This window comes from Phalacrocorax aristotelis, chromosome 7 (assembly GCF_949628215.1).
Source record: "Phalacrocorax aristotelis chromosome 7, bGulAri2.1, whole genome shotgun sequence".
Taxonomy (NCBI): domain Eukaryota; kingdom Metazoa; phylum Chordata; class Aves; order Suliformes; family Phalacrocoracidae; genus Phalacrocorax; species Phalacrocorax aristotelis.
The window spans coordinates 51,311,643-51,338,565 of record NC_134282.1 but is presented as its reverse complement, the minus strand read 5'-3'; the positions used below and the strand labels follow the sequence as shown (position 1 = coordinate 51,338,565).

At 44.4% G+C, this 26,923-nt stretch overlaps 1 protein-coding gene across 2 annotated transcripts in view; it reads left to right on the top strand.

Moving 5' to 3' along the window:
- Window positions 1–11,947, top strand: part of ADAMTS17 (ADAM metallopeptidase with thrombospondin type 1 motif 17) — a 191,336-nt gene extending 179,389 nt beyond the window's left edge. For both annotated transcript variants that reach the window (XM_075100679.1, XM_075100680.1), the window contains 2 exons: window positions 8,254–8,431; window positions 11,620–11,947. In XM_075100679.1, the coding sequence (XP_074956780.1) occupies window positions 8,254–8,431; window positions 11,620–11,771 (330 nt within the window). In that variant the 3' untranslated portion in view covers window positions 11,772–11,947. The remainder of the gene's footprint in view (window positions 1–8,253; window positions 8,432–11,619) is intronic.
- The last annotated feature ends 14,976 nt before the right edge of the window (window positions 11,948–26,923 follow it).

The window sequence follows — 26,923 nt, the reverse complement described above, 5'->3', positions numbered from 1 at the left end:
AGAATAAGGGTTCTGAGAAAAAGTCTTAGATCACTGAAGTAAAAGCCTCAGGAGGAGAGACGTGAGGGGAGACATCTCCATGCTCCTGCTGCCATTTCACAAATCTGTCACCTCGCGCTGCTTAAAGCCCAGCCCAAGGCCCTTCTGTTGCCTTGTGCCACCAAGTAGAACTGATCGCTCTGTTGGTGACAAACTCAGAAATGTAGTTTTCATACCTCCACTGGAAATATGCATTTTAGGAAAGAAGGGAACATTTGTATGAGTTTTTAACTCGTATTAACTCGTATTAACTACAGAATTCTGCATGGTCCTGGGTCCATCACTTAACTGATTTCACATGACTGAGTCCTAGCCATCTGACGGGTAGGTGCCTTGTTTGAGATAGATATTAACCTCCGTTCATTTAGTCATTGTAAGACAGGCAGCTCCAGGTAGTAGTTTCATCTCCTTTCCTTAGTAAAGGCTGAATTGCCCCTTGACGTGGTGATCTCTGCCTGCTGACTGCAGAGAGAACAGAAGCAGAGCTCGTTCAGTAAGATGAATCCCACCCCTTTTGCACTTCGATTTTCTGTCCCCCCATTTGTGAAACATCTTTAGCTATGGTCTGGGGTGTAAATATTGTATAATGGCACTAAAGCAAATTGAGCCTCTATCTAGACTTGTGCTAACTGCTAGCCCCGATCGATGCAGCTGTAGTTGGAAACCTAGGCATGGAAAGTGAAGAGAAGCTGACAACAGTGCTGGCTGGGGACTGGAAGCTACAGAAACCAAGTCCTGCTCATGCCTTTGAGGCAATGACTGCTCCTTGTCTGCACAATAATTTGCACAGCTCACCTCTGCTGGAGTTTCTAGGCACATCCATAGTGCAAGTTATTTTGATGGTTCCTTAGTAAAGGAGAACGTGCTGCAAAAAGACTATCAGTGTTTCGTTTGAAGTGGAGCACGTTCTGTCACAGTGTTACTGTCTCATGTTCCAATACAGCCTCCAGTGATCCTGTTAATTGGAAGAATAACTTTTCCTTTTTAAGATCTTTATTTAAAAGCCTAGTTCATTAAGTGCTTTTTTGTTGTTGTTGGAAAATTAAAGCCTCACACCAAGATCACTGGATTGGAAATGGAATTCCATCATGACTATTTTACTCTTTTTTCTAACGTGAAAAAGAAATAAAGCATGCAAGACAAGCCTGTTCAAGTATTAGCATTCATTTTCTCTGAGCTACTCTGAGTTGTTACAATGGCTAGGATCAGTTTTTAAAAATATGAACAGTAGCTGATTCACCATTTAAAATTTGCACCTCTCACCTGAAGAGATTTTTGCCCCTTGAATCCTTACAGCACCCAATATGTATCACTAGCAGGGACTGCTATAATTTTGCAGTCTTTCCAATAGCCTTTTGAGATTTGTAATGGCTACTGAGGCATTAGGTGACGATCTGCCAGAACCTCTTTAAAGAGCAATTAGTATCAGCTTGCTGGTGATTCCTTGTTTGACTGTGCAGAGAGATGAAATGTGATGTTGGTGCAGCATCATACATTTCAAAGCTGAGTAGCTCCCTGTCCAGAGAATGCTCAGGCAGGACTGAGATGGTAGAGATGAGCAGCCTCTTGCTGAAGTTAAGCAATCCTAATGGAGTCCTTAGTTTAATTACTTTTTTAATAAATTGCTTTTAGGTAGCATTGATCATTAACTGACGAGCCACTAAAATATGTGATCAGTGGAGCTTCAGTTCCCAAGATATTCTTTCAGGCTAACGTCTGCAACAGTATGTGGCTTGGTGTGGGACTGTAGCTCATATCGCCCATAAAAACATTGCTCAGCGTAAGCAGCGCACGCTGCTGTAGAAGCAGGGTGAATTCTCAAGCAGCCTGAGCTGTTATGTGATCCCACGGTTACAGGGTTGTCCCTTACTATCTAGTTTACTTAAAATTAACTTGATTATGCCTTTTACATAAAATGTTTTTCAGCATCATTTCCTTGCGGTTTTTCAGGTGGAATAAGCTATGGAGTACTTCCACTTTGTACCTCCCACAGATCCAAACATTGCACACGTGCCGCAGGTGGCATGCTAGAATATGGCAATACTGTATTGTTTTGCATCTCTGCTTGATCCTGTTCTTGAAATCCAGTTTGAAAGCTTGTGAGAAGTAAATTCTGCCTGATTGGTATAACGAATTAAATAACATTTCCTCATTAGCATCCACCTGGGCTGCACCGCATAAGTACTTAAGGGCACTGTCACTACCCAGAATATTCATGCATTCAGCTCTTAATCTCTGAACTCTCTGTACACAATGGAACTTTTCAGAACAGCAAAGCCAAGCTTGATTATGCAGTGAGATGTGCTGGATGTACTGGTCAGGTCTTGTTCCTTAGGGTCATGCAGTTTGAAAGCACAGCTGTAGGCAGTTTGCAAAGATTGCTTCTCTCTCTTCTTTCTAAGATACTGTCACAGCAGCCATGAGCATTTTCTGCTATAATTTATTGTTTCTTCCCATACTGAGTCAGAAGGGTATGCATTTTCTCTTGGCTAAATTAAACAAATCAGTCATTTCACAAAAGTTTTCACATGAAAGATTGTTGTAAGCAAGACCAGATATGTTCTCTTTACAGATCTGGGGTTCAAAAAGAAGAAAAAGGAAAAAAAAAAAAAAAATCAGAAAAGAAAGAAAGAACAAGGAAGCTTGAAAAACAGCTTACAGTTTGCTTTGGGCTAATTAGATCTTATCAGATCTAAGACAGAAATTTCTTTCTTTAGGATGATGCCATGGTGAAAGTTGACCTGGTGTTTATGAAAGCTTATTGCATGCTGCTTTTCAGCTAGAACTATAGAGTTTAAATTAGCGATACTCACAAAAAGCCTGATGTTAAGGTGTCCGGAGCACTGACATTCAGAGCACACACATGTGTACTATTAAGGTCTCAGGAACGGGGTAATTACAGGACATTTGTCATTCATCTCAGATGTCGTGTTAGAATGTTATTAATACGAACTTGTCTTGCTTTCTTTCTGACTTTCATAGAAGCAAGAAATAAGACCCCTGGGGGGAAAAACTCTCTACCCTATCCTAACGCCTTGAAATACTTGAACTCTGAAGTCAGTAAAGCATGACTCTGCCTCTGAATATTGGAGCTTTAACCATAGTGTTATCCTTGGCTTCAGCAACTTTCAGCAAATTGGGGACAAACTAGTACCTTTAAACATCAGATGACTGCAGACTGACGAATAAAGAAAAAAAACATCTTGCCTTCAGCTTAGTTATGACAGTCATCTTGAACTATATCTCCCTCCAACAGATCAGCCTTCTAAATATTGGAGTGCATTCAGGATTGGCTGAAGGAATGCTATGACCTTCTGCTCGAAAAAGCAAGTCTCTTAAAACAGAGACTAACATCTCTTAGAAGTTAGAAAAGTGACATTTTTAAAGGTGACACGTGTTATGAATGCATCCCTGCCTAGCCAGCGGCCCTCAGCTAAGGCGTAAGCTATGCTTCATTATCCCATTCAATCCTGAACAGATCAGAGCCTGTGCTCTATGGTGGTAAATCTGGACCTTTTCCTGTCCCCATTAAGCCTCAACACAGGGCTTCTTTGGACTGGTCTTTCTTACGCGTTCCTCCAGCTGCTCAACAGCAGCCCTGCCCTCGCTTCATTCATTCTTATTCCTCTCTCTTTCTCTGGCTATCTTTTGTAGATCAGGAGTTGATGAAGTCCCTGACATAGCTCAACACTTACTGTAAATTCATTCTATTTTAATACCTAATATTCTCCTGAGGCATTTGCTTTCAAAGCAATTAGGCATCTGTCAGCACCTTTGGTGGATTTCAAGCTTTCATACCAGTATCCTAAGGTAGAAATAGCATTCCAGTTGAAAAATCATAGCTTGGTCTTAAGGTTGGAGTTTTTCAGTGAGTAAATCTTCTTTAAGCTGATGAATGCAGCTGCTGCCTTGACAATTTGTGAGTTTATTTCCTTCTGGATATCCCCACTGGCTTGCATGTTACTGCCAAAGAATGTGAATGGAGGCATTTTTGTATTTCTTTTCCCTTCTCAAGCGGTGTTTGAACTGGGAATTACAAGGGCTCTCATTAGGTTCACTTTTTGTAACTGTTCATTAACCCCCCTTTTCTTACAGTGTTGAACAATCCTTTGATCTTTGCATGTGGGTGGATTCCCAGTTTACAATGGCTCTATTGTCAGTTTAGTGCACCGTGGTTAAACTACATGAATTCTGCATATGCGTTTTTCTGATGGTGATATCACTGGCAATGCCTGGTGGAAGGAAAAAAACACTTCTTTGTTTGACACCAGCATCTCCATTCAGCCACTTGTCCGAGCCCCAGCTTCCCAGGCAAGAAGCCTGTGGGTTTTCTCTCAGTAGGTGCGTAGCAGTTCAGGTGGCAGACAGAGATTCACGCAGCTCCAAACCAGGTTCCAAAACCGGTCCTCCACATCCACAGATCACTTTACTCCATCATGACATCAAAACGTGTGTATCTTGAGATACACAACGTCAATACATCAATGCTTGTAAGGGCTTTTCTGATTCTCAGAGTATGTTTCAGGGTATGTTTGTTAATAGCATTGTGAGAACTCAATATTTGCCCAAAAAGTCCAGCGTCCATCAACAGCATTTTTCAATACGATCAGCACAATTTCACTGTGCAGCACTGGAGCCTCCCTGCGTTCTGCACAGTGGAACTGTACCGGCTACACTGAGCTGTAATGGTACTTTTGCCCCTGCAGCCCAGGCACACTCTGCCACAAGCGATATGCTCTCTCCGGCAGCTGTTGGCTGCCTGGAAGGGCTCTGTTTGCAAGAAGTCCACAGCACCTTTCCTTACTCAAACTCCTCATAACCTGTGCCCGAGCCTGAGGGTCCTGTGTCAGGGGGCACAGAGTGACTCTAGCCCTGAAAATTGTTCTCTGGATATGCTTACTTGCTCCATAAATATTTGGGAACAGAGAGACTATAGCAATGCGTTTAGCTGTCCAGAGTAGGAGGGAAGGTATTTATGGGAATTTGCTGTTCAGTTGGAGTTCGATTTTTATGCCTCTTTTAATGATGTCCTCTCTTCATAGTGCAGCATGAGTAACAATTCCCCCTTTGTATGTATTTTGTATCTATTCCTATTTCCTATTGAAATTCCTAGGAAAGAGACTATCCAAGTACAGAGTTGAAAATTTCGTCTTAAAATAAGCCAGATGTCCAACCTTCCTTTAGCTGCCAAGCCCAAAAGAGTTCAAGAAAGATGTTAAAATCTGTCTTCCTGGCTGTGAAAAACTAATTGCATAGCATAGGTGATGATCCCAGTCTCCCAGGAGAAGGAATAAAACTGCTTCGGGCAAAAACTCTGCTGTTATATGTCTAAGGATTGGAGTTGGCAGTGTCTGTGGAAAAAAGTTTCATTGCTTGCCCTCCTTGCTGGTTAACAAATGCAGAGACAGGAACACAGACAAAGGCAGGTGAGTGTTTGTATATTGGTATCTGAAAACCTTATTCACCTTATGAGAAAAATGCTATTTTCTTTCTTCCCTTCTTTTTTTTTTTATTTATTTTTTCCCCTCTGCTAAGAGCATTCATAAGCACAGGGAATGCCTAAAAGCCAGAGACAGGGGTTTCAGGCTCACTATATTACAATCACGTGAAGGAACCCCATGGCCTCAATGGGTTATTTTATGCTTAAGTGATAACAGCTATTCTGTTCGTAAAATAGATGTGCAATTCACTCCCCTTGCAAAAAGTTTTGTGAGGATTAAGATTAGTAAAGCCCTCTGAAGGCTGAAAGTGCCATTGAAATCCTGAGGATTAGAGGTTGCGTATGACTAGTGAAGTGGAAGGGCCTAATAGTTGCGTTTATCCGGATAAAAGTTGTTAACTTTAAATCCAAATGTAATGGCCATGCCTGACTGGCTTCCAGACTGGTGGAAGTGACTGAGGGCACACAGTGCTGGGGAAGAGCAGACGGACACCCAAGACTAATGAAATGCCTACATCTCACTGCAGAAGCTCAAGTAATGAAGGTGGTTTAGATAAGGGACTTCTAACAATTGCTTTTTGGAACAGTTCACTGTAGGGCATACGGGGAGGGGCTCGTTCAGCATAGCCCTAAATCCCATAACCACTGTTGAGCTGTTAATAGACGGTGACCAAATTTTGATGTCAAGTCAACATCTAAAAACCCAAGTGCAAAAAATCTGTTGTAAACTAGTGTGTTGACCCTAAACTGAAATAAGAAGGATGAAAAGGGAAAAAGCCAATTATTTATTTAAAAAAAGAAGTTCCAGAATGCCTGTAAATTTTTCATATAGCATGACTGCTACCTTCCAAATATGATAATCAGGTCATGGAGAGGGCTGCATAGCTGGAAACGCAGAGGTAAACTGCACACCAGTGGCAAAGTCCAAAAGGAATCTGAGCCAGAGGTTGTTCTGAATGGAGAAGTTCAGTCTAGAGAAAGGCACTCGGAGAAAGAAGAAGAATAAAGAGCAGGTGGAATATAGGAGAAAAATGAAGAGAAAAGCAAATACAGATTTGCTGAGTACACCAAATACAAGAAACCTGACAATAAACAGTCGTTAATGTGAATGACTTTGTTCGAGTCTTTGTTATTTTTGACAACAGACTTCACTGATCCTACAACTCCTCCTGCCGAGAAATAAAGTGTTCACATTGTGCAAATATATTTCTGCACTGGGTTGTCTGAAGCAGGACTCCATCAGCCCTATTTTACATGGTCCTGTTAATCTGAGGCCATTTATTATTGGGCCTTTCAGTGATTCACACAGGAAGGAAAAGCTTCCTGTGCTCCAGCCCAGAACAAGGCTATACTTCTTGTGTCAGATGGTCTTTGAGAAGAGCAGGTTTTTTTTGGTGATACTTACAGGACAAAATAACCACAGCTTTGGCTTCGCTGTGCCCTCCCCTATAGATGGGAGAGGTGGAAGCCTACGTGCATCCATGAGTTCTTTTGACCCTGGGTCCTAGCCTTACAAGCATCCACACTGCACACACATCCTTTGTCCTTGGACTTCAGTCCAACCTCAGTAGTGCTCATCTTTTGAGCCACTTTAATGTTTGGCACGCCATTTTTAACAAGGACCACTCTGAGGCAATAGTGTTTTTCACAGAGAGAACTCCACTGCCCTGACTTTGTTCAGAAACACCAGAGGACAGAAAACATGATCGTTTTTTACATCATCCTAATTATATCTCCTGAGTTTTCCCCACCTCCTCCTCTCCCCACACACAGCTTGTGTGTGGCTTTAGCAGAAATAGGAATCTTACCAAAGTCCTGCAACCCATTGTTTCTTTATTTTAAATACAAGTTTCTTTTATTAACTCCAGCTGGTGCACCTCACTGTGCTCACTGTGTTTGCTTTATTAAAATTGAACAGCGTGCAAGTAGGACATTGTAAATCACAAGCGACTGGGCCAGGGGAAGAGGGAGGGAGAGGCAGGGACTCCAACTGTATGACAACAAAGAGAGCATATAAACAGGCTGGGCCTCCTGGCTAATAGAAGCCAAAACCCGTGGAGTACAATTTGCAGTTGCTCCCAGGAGGACAGACAAGTGCCAGACGGTTAGCAGGGGTAGATGAGCGTGAATACTTGAATACCTGATGTGTTCTCCCATATACTGGAACAGAGCTTCTCTAGAGGTCTGGGCATGCAGTAGGAGCTGCCTGCCTCTGCTGTAATCCTTGGTTTTATCTTGTATCAGTGCCTGGCAGTGGTCGTCTTGTCTGTGGAGGAAGCCTTGTTAGACAATCCAAGTCTTGGAGAGGGCTTTTAAGCCAAGGCAACCAGTACCACTGGGTCACTCTTGGGCAGGGGGGTGGAAGCTGCTCGCCTGTAATGAAGCAGTATACATTTTCCAGCTTTGCCTCTTTGTGGCTGGTGGAGGGAATTGCACCTTTGCCTGCTTGAACCTTGTGGGCATCCAAGGGACAGTCAGTGTAGGTGGACTCAGAGCAAGTCCAGACAGAAAGACAACAGCTTCCTTCCCTGTGCCAGGGCAGTTCCTCTGCTCACAGCACTCCCTGAAACTGCAAAATCATCATGGATAAATGCAACAGCTCTATGAAGGGTCCCTGGCTGACATGATGCCCCCGTTGTTGAGTCCTCAGCACTGTAGCGAGCTGCCAGTCTGCTGCACACCTCAGCTCTGGCAGTGATTTTTCTGGTGTATGCATATATGTGATTTTGAGGCTACTCGGTTTCGACCATGTCTCAGTGCCTTCTCTCCTCCAGTGCTCCTCAACCTGTGGGAAGGGCCTCCAGTCACGAGTGGTGCAGTGTATGCACAAAGTCACCGGGCGCCACGGCAATGAGTGCCCTGTCCTGTCCAAGCCAGCGGCCTACAGGCAGTGCCACCAAGAGGTCTGCAATGAGAAGATAAACGTCAACACAATTACCTCGCCCAGACTTGGTGAGTGAGGGGCGTTGGGGGGAAGGTGCCGCCTGTGAAGGACCAGACAAAGCCCAGGGTCCCAGTGTGCCCAATGTGATAAAAGTGGGGCTTCCAAGGATTGCCCAGGGCCAGAAATTAGGGAGACCCCTGCAGTCAGACTCTAGACTAAAGGTCTAGTGTGAATAGGTCCTCTTTTATTCACCAATCCCTGTCTCAGACTTTGCCCCAGCTGGAGTGCTCAGCACTGGAGAGACCTGAGAGACCAAGAGGAGCACAAAAATGGTGGGTGATTGATTGACTGATCACAGAGGGAAGGAAGCTGGCAGGCGTATCTTTCTCCATCACAAACACCTTCACACACTGCTTTCACTGGGGTGAGTGTAAAGTACAGTAATTTATTTATCAGTGCCCCAGGAAAAGTACATGACCTTGACAAGTAGAGCATCACTGGCTTTTTTACCCTTTTCATTTGCTGCCACGAGAATGTGGTTTGATGAATTAATTTGCCCAGGGAGGCAAGAGAGCATCCAGCCTCTTTCTGTGAACCCTTTGATTTTCTGTCACTGTCCTCCTCACCCTCCCTGCATTCCGTGGGTACCTGGCTGAGATGAGAATACGGTGATAAGCCTTCTGTTCCCCAGAACACCTTAACACTGTATTTAAGAAATGGCCCTAGTTAAGAATGCTTCTGTTAATATAAAATTGTGGGAATCCATGTTTTTCAACGTCATATTTGCTCAGTTCATAAGGAAATAAAAATATATTTTTCCAAACTCCAGCCCAGTGTGTTCAGCCACAGCTCCAAGAACCAAGCTGGTTTCTTTACATTTCACACATCATCACCAGTAAGATGAAGCTAAACTACGCCATCAGCTACACTGACACAGCCTCATCGGTGCCTCCCATTACTTTTCAGTAGAAGAGGCTGCGTTGTAAACAATGCTGCTAGGAGCTTACCAGAAAGATCAGCCTCCACCCTCTCAGCAGTGCCAGTCTTGTAGGCTAAGAAGCCTCTAATACACATGACAAGGCAGAACTGCTAAGTAATAGAGGACTATTTTCTAATAGTCCAGTATTAAATAACAGTTAAACTAGGACTGAACTTGAAGCTTCTGAACTGAAATTTGTTTCCCAAAAGTTTAACAGATGTTTAAAAGAATATGGGAGATTTTATTCTTGCAAATGCAGTCATACTGAGGAGCTTCTAACCTCTTTTGTTTAAGAACATATGAGAGTACTTCCCAGATACTTTAGCACTAAGAGCGTAGTGGAAGAAAAACATTTCATTTGAGAAGTAAGCCCTTGATACACTGATGAGACAAGAAATCCATCCTAATTCACATTTTAGGACAAAGCAATAAAAAGCTCACGTGTTTAGAAGACTAAGGAGGCTCAAGTCCCTGCTGAAAGTAATCTGCAAGTAATTTGGGATGCTTTTGTCTCTAAACCAGGCTTGGAATCACCAGGGCCAGAAACAATGATATTTGATATTAGCAGAAAGATATATCATTGAGTGTTTTGCTCTTCCTGCTTATAAACAAATTCTTACTGGATTATCTTTAAACAAAATTTTCTGTGTTCTGCAATGGAAACCTCACCAAAAAAGATTATACAGAAAAAAATTCCAGTAGTCTACAAACGCCATGCTGCCTTGTCCCCACTCCAGAATGTTTTTCATCCCAGGTAACATTTTCAGAAGTATCTACGTGTGGAGTTCACCTCACCTGACTCTTACATCTGTGCCCAGTGTCCTTTAGTGATGACACGATCAGAGGGGGTTTATTCTGTTCCTCAGGCGCCTGACCCGTGTTGCTTCCTGCCTTACTTCACAACCTATGAGCGACCCTGGACCTCCAAAATATTCGAGTCCTAGCCTTGTTTGTGGCTTGGTCTCTTTCTGTTGCATAAAGTCTCTCATCTCAGATGTTCTTGCAAGGTGTGTAGTTTATTCAGCTACATCAGCTTTTCTGAACGCTGTGCCTGGTTGGAACCAAAGCTAGTGGGGAGTGCTGCGGGTCTAACCACCTCAAAAAGCCCCTCCACTGCTGGCACACTCAGAAACACCTCTACCCTCCCGCCATTTAGGATGGTCACTTCCACTCAAATTTTTTTTTCTCTCAATCATTTTTTTTTTTAAATTGGCTTCACGTTCCATTTTTGCTGGGACAGTGCAACTTCATTCCAGCAGGTTCTGTGAAGCTTTTGCTTCTCCTCCAACTGAATGAAGCTTCAGTGATAAACATGCCTACCAGTTTTGCTGCCATCATTTTCTGGTGCTTGGCACTGAGACTCGCAGCTAAATACAGGATAAGGGCCTTTCCTGGTTTCATGCAGCAGAGATGAGCAACAAGGGACTCAGGATGCTGCTGGGTCAGCACCTTTCGATGTTCTTTAATTAAACCATTTTTCCCAAGCTCAGAGGCCACAATATTCATTTAGAAGGTTTTCCGATTGTCACAGCATTCGTAAGGATGCTACATACAATTTATATTTCACATACCATAAAAAGCACTCACTCTATGTGTGCATTTTTATCAAGTGTACAATTTCGCTAGTCTTACTTTTTTTATAAAAGCACATGTGACCCTTTAATGATATTGTGAACAGATTCAGCAGCAGCGTCTTCATGCTGCTTTAACCCCCTGCACAAACCTTTTGTCAGTCTGAGGAAGTTTCAGCCACCCAGCCCCTCCTCTCAGTAGCTAATTGTTGTCCTACTGCTCTTGCTAAACTAAGAAGTACTATTTTTACTTGCTATTAATTTAGCTTTACATCCATCAAACTGGGTTTGATTTTGCTCGTCTGTAAAAACGTTTTCCGCCGAGAGGATGATGGCCACTCCCGAAAGCCTGTCCTAGCAAAGCACTCGCCCTGGGAGCACGCAGCCTCCCACCAACTGCTGCGAGGTGTTCATGTGCTTAAATCTAGGGCAATGCTTTAGACATTTTCTTCATCTAGGCCTATTTGTCACTGAGACAAAATAGGTACAACGTGAGGAGGCTGGTGCTCCCACAGTCATGCCCAGCTACACCCTTGCACTAAGCACTTCCAAGAGCCTGATATTTCAGTAGAAAGAACATCTGCTGATCTCCAGTGCTGACGGCAGGGTTGGCCCTTTCTTCCCTCATATGCAGTGATTTTGATCACACCTGCAATGCTGTTCTCTGGCTAATCTGCTAGTTTCTCCTTTCTTTTCTTGTCCAAAGCTGCTCTCACGTACAAGTGCACAGGCGACCAGTGGACAGTGTACTGCAGGGTGATCCGGGAGAAGAATCTGTGCCAAGACATGCGGTGGTATCAACGCTGTTGCCAGACTTGCAGAGACTTTTATGCAAACAAGATGCAGCAGAAGAGTTAATGAACCTGTGCTACTTCTTAGAGTATTACAGCTATTTGTATGTAAATCACGGACTAGTAGGTCTGAGTACTGGAACTTCATGCGTTGCTACAATGTGGTGGATTCCAAAGCATACCTAATAAGACTTGAAACTAATTCTACAGACTGGATACCAAAGTAATCCACTCATCCACCTTAAAAAAAAAAAAAAAAACAAAAACAAAAAAAACCAGAAAGAGTCATCTCAAGGAGCCAATCATTTTATCTTATTTTGACATCCTTACATTTTTCATTAATGCTTTTTACTTTAATATATTAAATCACCGGCCACTGGATGGCTTGCTACCATTAAAGAAAAGGACAAGAGTTGCAAAGTGATTACATTGACTAAGGTTATGGGTACCTCCATGGAGGGAGGCCTCTGGCAAAATAATTCAGCAAAGGTAGAGACATTACTTAATCTTTTAATCTTGGCTTTCATCTGATGTTTTCTGTTCCCAGCAGTTATCCCACTGTGGAGTGGGCTTGGAGGGACACACGTAAATGACAGGCTTAATTTAAAGAGAGGATTTGCTGTAAAAGCTTGTGAAAACTGATAGCAGAGGATGGACAGCTCTGAAATTCCTGCAGAAAACTCAGTACAATAATATCCAACATTCCAAGTCATATTTCTTAGAGCAACTAATAGGGTCTGCTCTTCTTTCTAATTTTAAAAAACAATCCTCTCTCTCTTCTCCACAGAATAATATAGTTTCTTTTATGAAACCTAATTTTTCTCTGAGCTTAATGAAATGGAAGTGCATTAACAGCAGTAGATAGCTATTTTTAAGCAAGAACCATTTACATGAGATGGGAGAAGCCAGAGATTGTTTCATCCAGTAGAACCCACTGGAGGATTGCTTGGCCTAATCTCTCTCCAGGTCTTAGAAGTCAATCAGATAATGAGACTGAATTTATTTTTTTTAAGACAACCATGAAACTGGATAGGGTTGGTACAGAAACAGGATTTGGAACAACCTTTGTGTGAAGGATGGAGTGGAGAGCAGAACAGGTGTTTCCTATCTCTTGGCTCTTGTATCCATCCGAGGTTATGTAGCCTTTTGAATCAAAAGTAGTCAGTGATAAAAGACATTCAAAGTGAAATCCTGAGCTTGTTGAAGCCATAAGGCTAAGACTTTCATTGCCTTCAGTAAGGATTGGGTTTTACCCCCTGTATTTTAATTCTTCCTGTCTTACTCTTGTGGTGCTATCAGACTGGTGCTATCAGCACTTAGCAAGTGCTGCGTATATGATACTCCCTTCCATGTCTCTGCACTTTAAACCAAACGCCTCTCTGAGATGTGAGACTTGAAACAGGAGCTCTACCCAGGGCAGAGCTTGTCCCCTCCGTTAGTCATACAGATCGATGTCTCTCTATCATACCTTGCTCCAGCACGTATCATTTCCCTTGCCAGGGTCCAAGGTCAGTTGTGCAGTGGTTAAGTTACAGACCACTTTTCAAGATTCGGACAGATCCGTTTGGATGAATTGCAGCTTTGTACTCGCTCTAGAACCGTGTGTTACTGTTTTATTCTTTGGAGATGAGTGCAGACCTAAGCCCAGCTACTACCCCCAGCCCCTGGACCAGTGTGAATTGCAGCTCACATTTGTCCTCAAGTTGTCTTTGTTGCTGTTGTCTCTTTTTTTCAATGCAAGGAGGGATGAAGACTCTTAGTACCTAACATATCTTTAAAGCAACTTTTTCTTCCTTATCACAATCCCTTCAATATCCAGAACCTCGCTGGAATGACTCATCAGCATTTTATTAAGAGCAAAGTTTTTCCAGCGCAGGGACCTAATGTTCCTCAACAGAGTGATACTGTGTGGGCTTCACATTTGCATCTGCGCTCATTAGTGCAAACAAGCGTGTGTGCACACAAGGGCTGGCCTGTATGCACAAAGGCACATTTGCACACAATTTTTTCTCAAGTGCCTGTCTCAAACAGCTCTGCTTTCCGATGCCCCAGCTGATTTTCTCTATCAGGGAAATGATTCCAACTTGTTTTTTGTTGTACTGGATGTTCCTTTGGCATCTTGTAGTCAGGATCAGACCTCCTCCTTCTGTTATTCCCACCCCGTAGCCCAAACGCAGAGGTTGTGTAACTGCTTAGCAAATAATCAATGGAAAATGTTGCTGGCAGGTGTGAAAGGGAAGATTTAGGCAATACCGCGGTGATGTTCAGTTAGGCAAATTAATCAGTAGATGAACTGCTAATGAGAATGTCCCAAGAGATCAGACAGAGCCCAGAGGACCTAATTTATATTGGTAATGCACAGTGGTAGGTTTTTTTCCCCCTTGCCTGCTGTCGTACCCTGCAGTAAGGCAGCCCTGCCTGTACAGCAGGGCTGTGACTGTCCTGGCTGCCTCCCTGCCACCACAGCCACCTCACAGCAGTTTGGCTGAGAGGGGTCCCCTTACATCCCTCGCTTCGTTGGGAGTTTGCTGTTTTTCTTTTGATGGGCAACATTTGCCCATGAAGTGGCCTGGCCCGATGAAACGCCACCTCCCTGCTGATCATTTTTGGCATTACTAATACTCACGTTAGGCTGTTGAAGGATTTGCCACCGAGCTTCTCTGTTACCTTGGAAGAATAGTATGTGCATTTATTATTAATGGGAATCAAAAGTGCTTTTAAAGAGCAGGGCTCATTTTTCCTTCCGGTGCTGATCTGTCACCCTCTCTAGGCCAAATGTGGGCTCTTAGAAAGGTACATAGGAAAGGAAGGATTTTAGTTCTTATGTTTTTCACTAATAATTCACTACTGGCCACTGTCCAGAGCAGCATACTAGGCTAATTAGACCTGTGACCTGTCCCAGTATGCTGGGTCCTGGACTTCAAAGGACATTTGGGTCCAAGTTCTGGGTCCTACCTAAGGAAACATGAATTTACAAGGAAGTCTTTCGAATGTCTGAGCACTGAAAAAAACACCTCATTTGCTCTCACAGCCTACAGGTTAGGGTGCATCAGCCTCTTCTTTTTTCTAATCAGAAACCGACATTAATTAAAAACTGATGGCACAACACAGCTCCATTTTATTACATTCTCTTACTTCATACGGTGACAACCTTCCCATTTTATAATAGCCAGAAAAATATTAATAATTTAAAAAGTTTAATTCTGTTCAATACTCCTGCACTTCTGTTTTGTATCATTTTATAGGAGCTTTACTATGAATTTACAGCTATGCTCTGCCCTCAGTTACTACATACTGGTGAAAAGAAAGCTGTTTGTTTCCGTGTATCTATGACAATACTTTTTTTAGTTGTTCGTAAGAGATTGACGCTCTTTTGATTACAGTGGTGGTATTTCCATATTGTAAACAATACTCTGTACTGTTACTAAAGTACTGTACATTTCTAGTTGCACAATTGTGTTATTGAGTGTAGATTCTCACTATCTCATGTATGGTGCTATTTTTTGTTGGTGGAAAAGAATCTTAGTGGTCGATTATTGCTTGATATTTTATTATAATACAGGGATATATTCTCCATGGCAATAATATCATTTAAGTTTTTCATTACAGAGTGAAATGTATATATTTTTCCATTAGCTAATTTGCATATGTACTGTATCCATGATAATTTTCTTTTTGGTGCTGGTTATAAATAGAAAAGATAAAAACAGTCAAACTGAATGGAACCAGTTGTAAATGAAAACAAAAAAAAAACAAAGAGGGTCATTCCATTTTGAAAAAATTTGAGTATGTTGAATAATAAATTTATTTTTTCCATAACAACTTTAATAAGGTTTCTGAACATGAAAAAAAAATATAAAGCAAATTAAATAGCAAGCATGAAAATTAAGAGAAAGGAGTGAAGCTGTAAGTAGTACATTATGCATCTGTCTAATACCGGACTGAGACTGGCATTCAGTTAAGTCTAGGCCAACTGTTTGATAGCTGTGGTAGGTGTAAAAGGTCATTTGTCACTAAAATTCTGGCATCTCAGAGTTCCCAGTGTGCTAACAAAGAAAGAAATGATGGGTCTTGTCCCGGTCGGGTTGCAAAATAAAGCACGGGGAATGTTAATACCTGATTTATGCCTTGCAAGGTCTGTGGTTGGTGACACAACAGTAGAAAATGCCTGTCTGGAAAATGTGAGCCAGGCTCCGTTTGGGGTATCGCTGTGTATGCCTGAGCAGGCTGTGGGGAAACTAAAGCTTATGCGTGGGGGGAGGGACGTTTTGCAAGTGCTTTTGAGAAAGGTTGCTTTCAATGTATGTTGGAGCTGACACGAAGTGCAGCTTGCTGTATGTTTAATGGTAGCTGCTCCACAGGTGCAACCTGGTCATGAAGGCTACTGAGCATGTGGAAATTTATATTGGAGCAAAATTATCCCATCCGTTGGAAAGGTATCTACGTAACCTAGCTGCACACTTCCCTGGTGTGAAATAAACAGAATTACTTCAGTGCCAAGTGTTTTGGATGTCTTTGTTGTAGGCACTAGCCAGAATCTTTGTACTATTCAATTCCCCCCTCAGCATGGTGAAGATGTTTTTTTGCAGACAGCTGCACACAGATATGCCTGTAGGATCCTCTCCCATCCTATCTTACAGAGATGCCACCATCCATATCCCATTCCAGCTCAATTCTTGTTAAAAGGATGCTTCTTGGCGGTGGGAGCAGCACCTTTCTAAAGCAGCCTTAAAAACAAGCCAAAGTACAGTTGGTGTGAGAATCCTCCCCCCAAAATGATTTCCAGAAATGGAGTTTATACTTATATTAAAAATAGAACTCATTTACTGATCTCACGCTGGCTTCTTGGTAATGGCACAACAGTGATAGCTTCCTAGTTTTCCGAGGTAGCCTTAGGAGATACCAGCCCAGCTGCAATCATACACATGACTGTTAACAGCAGCAAAATTGTAGAAACTCCATCCAAGTGTTGCTGTATATTAACACATCATCGTGTTTGTGTATTGCCTGGAGTCAACATATGATTGCAATTGTTGACCTGTTTAAACAATAAAAAATAGCTATGAGCCTTTGGAAGCCAAAAGGCTTTACATTAAGCTGGGATATGGCAATGGATGGGAGGGGTGTAAGGAATGCTGTCATACATTTGGCTTGAGATTTTCCTGGTATGTGCCAATATCTCTTCTATAAATCCAGTAGGCTTATACACTTAGTTTGCCTATTTTGTATGTAGCAGCTTGCTGTTGTTCTCTTGTTCCTAATCCCCATCTTCTAACCAAGAAACCAGATGATTTGAAGCCATTGTCCTTCCCTGTGATCTCAGTTGTCTTTTTATTTAAGACACCTCAGCCAAGATCATTAAAGGCAGGTGGGGTCAGATGGCTCTGGCACTCTGGCATAAAAGTACCAGGAGGAAAGTGTAATCTCTCTTCAGCTTCTTGGAGTTCAGTTCTGCCTCCGCCAACTCCACCTGCCTCCTTCACTCTCTTGCAAGTCCTGGTATACACAGCCGCCTTAGCTGTCTCGTGGTCCCTTGCAGCAAGCTAACGGGACCCTGCTTTCTCTGGAAGGAAATTTCTTTCCAAAAAGCTCGACATGGATCCCCTTACCCCAGCACGAGCCCCGTGCATCACCCAGAGTACTGCTGTTGGAGGACCTTGCTCCGTTGGTAGAGTGCATGTGCCTTTCCGCTTTCCCCAACACCTTTCCACTGGGAAAGGTATGTCTTCCTCTGACTGAAGAGTGTCGGCACAAACACCAATATGCTATAGAGTTCCAGGCAGAGAAGAACCGTGCCAGATGAACTCACGTTCAATGCACTCACACTTCTGACAGTGTAAGAAAAGAAGCCCTGGCAACCTCCTTGCTGGCAAGTTACTTGCCTCACTTCTTGTCCTGCTGCTGTATGAATATAGTGCACCCAGAAACAGGCAGGCTGCGGGAACCGCTCCTGAACAACGTTTCTTCTGCAAGTACTTGGACCTGTGCTGAACGTGCTTGATAATACTTCTTCATACAATTTGCGCTTCAGCATCCTTCTGTTTATCTTGATTTGCAGACAGGTGAGTTAGAAGGCAGGAGTTCCTCAAACATTCCTAATGCACAAAGACCAGTTGTCTTTTCTGCGTGCAGGGTTTTTTTATCCTTTTATCACGTCTGTGGCTTCTCTTCACACTCTTTAGAAATGGGCTGGTCTGCCTGGAGACTTTCCAACATCATAGCTGCCTTGGACAAGCAGGACTGAAGCATCTTCACTTTGGATGGGAAGAATTGTCTATTTATAGAATGAGAGCTTAAACAAGAGAGTATATAAGCAGAGAGGGTCCACAAACTCCCCTTAGCAGTTACTACCCCAGAAAGTAATCAGAGGGTCTCCAAAGCTGACCTCCATGTGTCTAGCATCACCCCTTCTCCTTTCATGCCACTTTCATGTGACAGGCCCCACGAAGAATGCCTGGAGGCTGCACTGTACCACATTTATTATTTTGTCAGAGCTGCCGTGTCTGCCAAATGGTGGCCAGACACTCAGACAGACTTTCCCAATTAGCAGAGTCCTGCAGCTGATGTCTGGGGCTTGCATATGTGTTCCCTGTGCGTTACCACAGCTGAGACGCTGGCCAGGTCCACATGGCCTGGGGTAGGTATCTGCCTCGGCTGCTGGGCTGGCGAGAAGCAGCTGGGCTTTCTTGAAAGTTGTGGTTTCCCTCGGCTCCTCTTGTTTGACTGTGAAAGACTCCTGTTTGGGTGTTTCATCCTTTCATCCCTCTGTGGCCTGGGTGGAGCTGGAGCCTCCAGCGTGACTTGTCTGGGTCATGCCACAGGCCTTGGCACCCTCCTCGACCTCAGGAGAGAGCGACTCTGCACGCTCGCCATGGTGGAACTCGCAGGATGGCTGCGTGTGGGGCCAGCTCCTGGTATGACTCAGTCTCCAAGGTGAACCCTTGCATCCTCGGCACCTCCAGCCTCTCCCGAGCCTCAGGGACTTAGGGCAGTCTCCGTGTCACTCCAGAGATGCTTGCCTTGTCCTTCCTCCTCTCTTCCCCACAGACACGCTTCATGGCCTTGCCCTCCCTCCATGATCTCTCTTTCCCCTCTTGCTGTGCTTGCAGCTGCGTTGTGCCCCACAAGCTTGCTTTGAGCCCGCCAGAAGCTTCGCCACCTTTGCAGTTTATACAAAATACCTTCCCTCATCTGCTCAAGTGCATTTATCCTCCTCCCAAAGCTTTCTGAAGAAAAATATTTTTCTCGTCGTACTCCCGTAGTAGCCTTATGTCTCTCTTCACTCTTGCTTTCTGGATGGTTTTTGTTCTGAGGTCTTTTATAGCGATTCAGTGTTCTTTGTGCAGTGGCACTAGGAAGCTGCAACCACACATGTGGATGCTGGAAGGACAAGCCCAAAGAAAGGGTCCTTCTCTCAAGAGCTTGCAGACCACAGGTGGTCCTGGGGACAAGGCAGATTCCCGAAGCAGTTAGCTGGGGTTATTGGCATCAGCAATCTGAAAAGGCATGGAGATGAGCATAGGCCACTTCTGAATCGAGTGAGTGAGCCTGTGCTGCAGCTACCACACTAGTAGGGGAGGGAAAGGGATACTCCCCACTGGTTATATATCCTCAGACACATTTTTTGTTATCGGAAGTAGCAAAGGGTAAACTTCACATCACTTCAGAGATGCCTGTTACAGAAACCGGGCTGCAAGATCCATCCCCAGGCCTGGATACTGCTCAAAATGTGGGCTGGCAGAAAGGGAAACGCTCATTTGTTCAGCAGGAGGAGAGTGCTGGTAGCACGCCAGGCTGTACGGCTGGCTCCGCTACCCCAAAAAGCATCAGCTGTTGAAAGATCATTGACAGTTTTCTGTAAGGTCACTGCATACTACAACATCACTGTGCAGCCATCCTGGAGACAGGCAGTGAAACTGTTCAGGCTGTCAATGAATCGGTGAAAAGGGGGTATCCTCTAGCAGGATCTCTAGGTTGCACAAAGATCAGTGCAACCACGGCCTGGCCACCAAAGCCAGACAAGCAATTCCTGGGCTGGTTTTTTTTTTTTTTTCATTTTCTTGGAAAATACATTATTTGAACATTTTGAGCTTCCATTTCCCCAGCTCTGTATTTTCCCCCTTGATTTTGTCGCTAATGGTAAAAAGACCCAACCAGACTGCAGCTTTGTTTGGCACCAAACTTTCCTCCTGAGATGATCGCACAAGAAGTCTTTTATCACTTTGGCGGCTCTGTGCCAGAGCTGCTTGTGGTGGAAGTCGCCGGGACTGTAACCCCCGGGCTGTCGTGGAACGAGAGTCAAGCTCGGGCTGTCAGCAAGGCAAGTTGCAGCAGTCGGAGCCCCTGCCAGGACACGTCAGTACTTCTGAGCGTGCTTCCCCTGGTACTGTTCTCATTAAGGAAAAGGTATGAAATCCACATCTAGATTGAATTAGTCCTTTAAAAAAATTAAGTGTTGTTTAAAATATAAATCCTGTCCAGAATCATGGTCTAATTCCTTAGGAAATCACTATAAATCGAACCTCCCCTGCTCCCCACTGCCTAATAACAACATGTCACATCTTGGTTTTCTCACAGAGCTGATTCACCTTCTGTGCCACTGGAGCTGCGGTGGCTTCAGCGCCATCACCTCTGCTTTGTGCCCAGGTTTGTGTCGAGGAAGGAGGATCCTGCTGAACTACCAGACTGCTGGTCTTGCTCGTGGCTTCTTCCCCCGATCGTTTCACAACACTGGCCAAAAATACCTTGAGGAGCGGACTGTGACACTGAGCCCAAAAAATGCTGTGAGTTGCATTTCCCAGAGGGTAAGGAAGATTCCAGCCCAGTTTTTTCCCACCCATATTTTGCTGAAGAAACAATTTTAAAGGGGAAAAAGTAAAACCACGTTATTGTGTAAGCAAGATGGAAAACAGCTTTTTGTGGGTTCCCAGGTATTTATGTGCCGTTCTCTCTGCAATGTTATTAGCAACAACATTGCCTGTGGCTGGCTGACTATTAAGTATGGATGGTTTTGCAACAGCTGTGCGCACAGTACCTTCCTTCGCAAGCACTGCCTTTTCCCTGGCTGTCCCTGTGGTTCGGTTTATTTGTACGCAAGGCAACTGTGAGGTTATCGAGGCTGTCTATCAGCTGTACAAACTCACAGCGGAGTCAGCTCTGTGTGTGTGTCCCTTTCTGAGAATTATAGCTTTTGGGTAGTAGGCGCTTGGGCAGCTCCTATGAGAGACCTGGTCTTCTCTATCTCTCTAGAGAAATTGCTGCCTACATTTATACTATAAGCTATGGGGTATCTTTAACCATATGTATAAGAAAGAAAGAGCATTTTTGCTTGTTTGTTACCCAGCCTCCCCATAGAACGGTTCTAAAAGCAGAAGTATCTTTTGCTATGGAAAAAATTGACAAAAACATCCTCATATTTGTCAAAATTTTCTTAGATGTTTTTCAGGGTATCACGAAGGCCTGCCAGACTCCTCCCCTGTCCTCCCTTGCCCACCCCAAAGACTTCCATTTTTGGCAAAAAAATCTCAAGTTTCAGATTTTTTTGACCAATAATGACAGCCAAAACCCAGGCTCTTGTCTCTAATTTTCCACTTAATTTTTAAACTATCGTCTGGCAAAACAGAAATATTGTTTTGATGGAAAATTTTCAACCAGCTCTGCTCATTAGTTTCTGCCAACAGGCAAAACAGTGCATCTTCCAAGAGAGGAGACTGTCCGAAGGGCCGAGCATCATGAAGCAGCAATGACTAATGCTTCTCTCCCCAGCTCTATGTCCCAGCCAGCACTGTGCTCTTCAGCAGGCCTCAGCCCTTAAAGACAGCCGTCTTTCTAGAGATGTTTCCAGCTGAAATCTCTCTTGGCAAGTCAGCTCAGCGATTCAGGTACTTTGCCAGGTTAAAGGAAGATGTGGGTGGCACAGAAGGATCTTCTCTGACCGAAGGACCATGGGACTCAGAGGAGCCGTGTTGTGCATCTCTTATCTGCGTTGACTAATATTCGGACCCCTCCAGGCAAGTACCAGTTGGCAGGAAAGAGTGGGGAGGTGGGACCTAGTCCAGCTCACCTTCAGAGCAAGCTTTAGTGCGCTGTTGTTTAATGGAGCTGTTTAAATACACCAGCAGCTGAGCCGTGCAGAGCCATGAGCAGTCTCCATGAGGACCTTCAGGGACAAGATCCTGAAGTGGCTGATGGGCTGAAAAGACACAAGTCACATCATTGCTGTTCATCTATTAGCCATCAGTCCATGGGGAAGAGGTTTTTCACACTGAATCTGGAGCGTGAATTCAAGGGGAGCCCAGTTCCTCTCGTTTCTTGAGTTTCTGTGATGAACTGGGAGACAGAGAAGGAAAATGTTCTTGCAGAGGGGGGCAGAAGCTAAATTTCTGTATTTGGCCTCTGCAGCCAGAGGAGCATCTGCCCATTGGCTACATGGGCAGTCTCCTCAGGGGATAGCCATCCCTCACCAGTCCCTAATATTTGCAAAGTGCTCTGAGATCTTTCAGTGAAAGACCTTTTAGATGTGCAGAAGTTTAAAGCTCTTCTCTGACCGTTGCTGATTTTAGAGGGTTAAGTTAGGAACAGGAAATACAGTGACTAAAAGAAAGCCATTAATATTAAATTCTACCCTTTGCCAGATAGTCCTATGTTATCTTTGCTCTTTCATGAAATATTTTCCAGTTTTTCTTGCAGGGCATTCATTACAGGGGTAGCAACTGAGGAGCTGTAACTTGGCACATCTCCACCTGCTTTTCTGTAGCAGCGCACATTTGTGCTCTGGGATTTGAAGAATTTCCTTTGACTCTAGAATTGATATGCAAACAGTCAGCTGTACAGACATCAATCTGTCCTGTAGACATGCCTTGTGACCTAAGAAATAATACAGGTGGTCAGCACCATGCTGGTGACTCCTGAATTTCTGGAGCAAGCAGACTCATTTCACTATGTCTAGAAGACGGGAGGTCCTGTATACACCCTCCAGTAATGTAATCTGCTGTGCTTGACTGATCGCAAAACACCCACCAAGATTTCCCTAACAAAATTCTTGATTTTTGCCAAGGAAAGCAAAGATTTGCAGGGAATGAGAGCTGTGACCTTGCCACCTCACAAATAGCTTGCAGATCTCAAGATGCTCATCTCAGCAGCGAGATGCTCGTGCCAGAGCAAACGTAGAGGCCTGTGTGGTCAGCGCACGCTCTTCCAGCATCCCTTGCTTTGTCTCCTCCAATAGGCATCAACTCTGTTGTGATAAAAGCAGAAATGGGCCAACTTAGACTTCCCCTGCCTGTTTGCTGTGTTGCTGTAAGTCACGCTATGTATAGGTGCTGCTGTGTGACCAGGTATGGAATGAGGCATGTTAAGATTAGGAGAGAAATAAGAACCAGGAGAAATGAGTGTTGCTAGCTGCATAACCCAGCTCATACCATCTCTCCCACTAGTGATTTCATCACAGCCTCAAGCTGCGTGCTTGAGCTGCTGTGCATCCTGTGGGCAGTTAAAGCCTAAGGGAAAAATTTCAGAGAGAAAGAAATGGGGCTTCAGAGAGCCCCGTAACTCTAAGCAAGTCGTTCTGTGGGGTAATCCCCATTTCTGTTAAAAAGAAGTCTTTCATATCCCATTGATACTTCTCAGGTTGCAAAGAGAGCCATTCTTCTGCTCCTGAAGGCCCTAGCTGCAGACACAGCCTTGGAAGGGAAGCTGGTCTCAGGGCTACGGCACAGGAATGGGAAGCACGAAATCTGGCACGAAGTCCTGCTCCCATTGAAGCCAGTGGGATGTTTGCCATTGGCTTCAGAGGAAGCCAAGATTCAGTCTGCAGCCAGATTTGCTGGTGTGTCAAGCTATGCTGAGAGCACTACCAGAAAGGGTTCTTGGTTTCCTGATAAAGCTGTTACTGCCTCAGCTCCTCGGCTGCAGATAGCTGGTTTCTCACCTCACATTGTCCCCTGCTTGCTTCCATGTTTTCAGATCTTATTCTTAGGCCAGAAAGTCTTTGAGGAAGAGGCTGGCTGCATGGTTTATGCCTGTTGTATTGTCCCATGACTAGAGCTCCTGGACATCCCCACCAGCAAAATCACCTCCTCCATTGTGGATTATGGACAGTGCAAGAGAATGGCATAAAGCAATAGCACGGGGCTGGGGTAAGTGGCTTAAGTGAAGTTAGACACAGGAGATTTGCTCCAGGTAAATAACTGCCTTTTCCTTCAGGCAGCAGCTTGAATTAGCTCTAAAATTAACTCTGTGTAGTTCAAGAGAGCCTGAAGAAATTGTAATGGTGGTCCAGGGATGGGCTTATCTGCTTCACACCAACATGAGCTGTTGGGAATCCTGATTTTATAAGCACCCCTTTTTCTCATCTCCTTTCTTTCAAGGTTAGGTGGAAGCCAAATTATATTAGTGATGAGCCGTTGTACGGGTACTCATGAGCCTGACAGTAAACCTCTCCCAGATTATTATTGTTCCCCCTACTAATAAGCCAACTCAAAGTTTGCCATGCTGCTGTAGTGACACAAGTGTTAAGTAGTGCGTTACGTAGTCCTCCCTGGCGCGTTACACGTCCTCACGCCAGCTCTTGCAGCCCACACAGCATCCACGTTTGGCCAGCGTTAGTGCCCTCCTCTGAAAAGCAGGTGAAGGAAGTGATCTCAGAGCAGACCGAGATTACTGTGTTATACCAAGCAGCCCCATTTTGGCATATACAGGTCCCGTTGTTTTTATTTGAATGAACACATGGTGGAGCCTCTGTATGCCAACCAAAAAAAGCATTGCAAATAATTCTTGCTTTTTATTTATTTATATTTCTCCCTGATCAGGACGTATCTTCCTATTCATTGTGTGGGTTTGGTCTCTACTGCCCCTTTCCGGGAACATCCGTAAATGCATCACATATATAAAAAAAGACAAGAAGGTTTATCTCCTGGACAAAGAAGCTGCCCTGTCTTTCCTCACCTCTCCAGATGCAACATGTTTGACAGCGTCTTCTCCTTCTGGCTAGGCATAGCTTGTGTCCTCTGGCCATCTGGGACTTGGTCTCATTCCTATGACGCTTCCACAAAGACCAGCTGGTGGGAGCAGCTTTCTGGTAAGTTGAAACCATTGCGATATAATTTTCCCCACAAGCAAGGAGTTTGTAAAGTGTAGATGCTTAAAGTTGAAGTAATGTTGATCATACAGAGATCCATAGCTAAGGGTATTATAATTTTTTCCAGCAAGCTGAAGCAAAGCTACCCAGAAGTTCAGCACTGGTGCAGGAGCACACCCCAGTGTTACCTCTTTAGGCACAAAGCTTTTTACAGGCAAAAATACTCTTTCTTCTAGTAATAAATGGGGAAGAACGAGGAGGAAACACAAAGAAAAAAAATTATGCAATATTCTCTCCTGATTACTTAGCCTAGCTCTGCAGCACTATTTCCCATCTTGCGCATCACTCTGAGGTTGTTCCCCAAATGTATCTTATCAATAGATCCTTTCTCAACTTAGTGACTGCCTCTGAGCCAACTTTTTTTTTTCTGGTTTAGTGACTGGCACAATGTTTGCATGAACTTTAAACTATCAGCTTGTTGCTCTTCTATTTTCCTTGCTAATATGATCCCCACCAGCTCTCCTGTTTCCTAGGGCAAGCACAATCAAACAGAATGAATCGGAATAAACAGAGAGAATTAGTGCTCATTCTTTCTTAACAACATGCCTGTAGGTTTTTTTCTCTCTTAGCAAATTCAATCCAGCTATTTTTGCTCATGTTAATTCACTGTAGCTGCTATCCACAGGCTCTTGGGTTACACATAACGACGAGATGAGGGGGAAGTGCTTTGTGTTTAGCAAGACCTCAGCATTTGTGTGTTTTTAATTTAATGGGGCAAGAGGGGGTTACCTGATCCACTGCCGCCTGGTTCTCTGTGGTATTCATTCTGGTCCTGTAAAGTCCCACCTGGGACCACAACAGAAAGATGACACTTTGTACTTTTCATCTGCTCGTTTGTCACTTTAATTCGCATAATAGTTCCTCTTCCCCCTTCTGTTTTTTCCTCTTGTACTTGATCTGATTTCAGCACTCCAAGAGGCAGCAGAGGGTAGTGGCATGGCTCCCCCGGTATCCTGGCAGATTTAAAGGCTAAGCATCATGGCCAACATACTCCCATGCACCCATATACCACATTGACGGTCTCCTCGTGGGCATGACCCCAGAGCCAGCTTCTCATGGAGGAGACCATGGCGAAACTCCCTTCTGGTGTCCAGGCCATGGACCTTCAAAGTATGCCCTACGAGGTTGGTGTCTACTTGGTGAGACTGGACTGCGGGCCCGTGAACCTGGCCCCCACCTCAGCAGCATCCCAGGCTGCCCACCTGCCACCTGTGTGGGCATGCAAAGGGCGAGGGCTCCCGCAGCCACAGAGGGTGAGGTCTGTCTGCAAGCCCTTCATCCCAGTCTCCTGGCTGCCTGGGCACCGTGCCTGGGCTGGAGATTGGCTGCGGGACAGCTCGGCGCGCAGCTCAGCTCTGTACAGAGGGCTGCTCGCTTGTGCAGAGCGGGGTGTACGCAGGCATCGCTGCAGGATGGGGCCTTTCTGTTACACGGGAGATGTGAGCCGTGCTCGCAGTTGGCAACTGCTTTGTCTTTGACCCATGCCATGGGACTCTTGCTTGAAGAGAAGGATAGAATCATAGGATCATTAAGGTTGGAAAAGACCTCTAGGATCATCAAGTCCAACTGTCAACCCAACGCTACTATGTCTCCTAATCCATGCCCTGAAGTGTCACATCTACATGTCTTTTAAATACCTCCAGGGATGGCGACTCTACCACCTCTCTGGGCAGCCTGTTCCAATGTCTGACCACTCTTTCAGTGAAGAAATTTTTCCTAATATCCAATCTAAACCTCCCCTGATGCCGCTTGAAGCCGTTTCCTCTTGTTCTATCGCTAGTGACCTGGGAGAAGAGACCAACACCCACCTCACTACAAACCTCCTTTCAGGTAGCTCAGCATTTGGCCCTTGGCTTTTAGAAGACTTTCCTAGCACTAGCCTCAAAATAAGTGGAAATGCCACCCTCCCCCTTTGGACCAGATCCCTGTGCCAGAACAAGGTCTATGGGGTTTTTTTTGTCTGCTTATGAAGCTTTCGATTTGACTTTTTTTATTCTTGTCATTTAAGAAGGTCCCTGGTACTATGATAAAAGCCCACACTGCCCACTGGGGCCCCTCTCCTCATGGTGAACGTGGTCCAG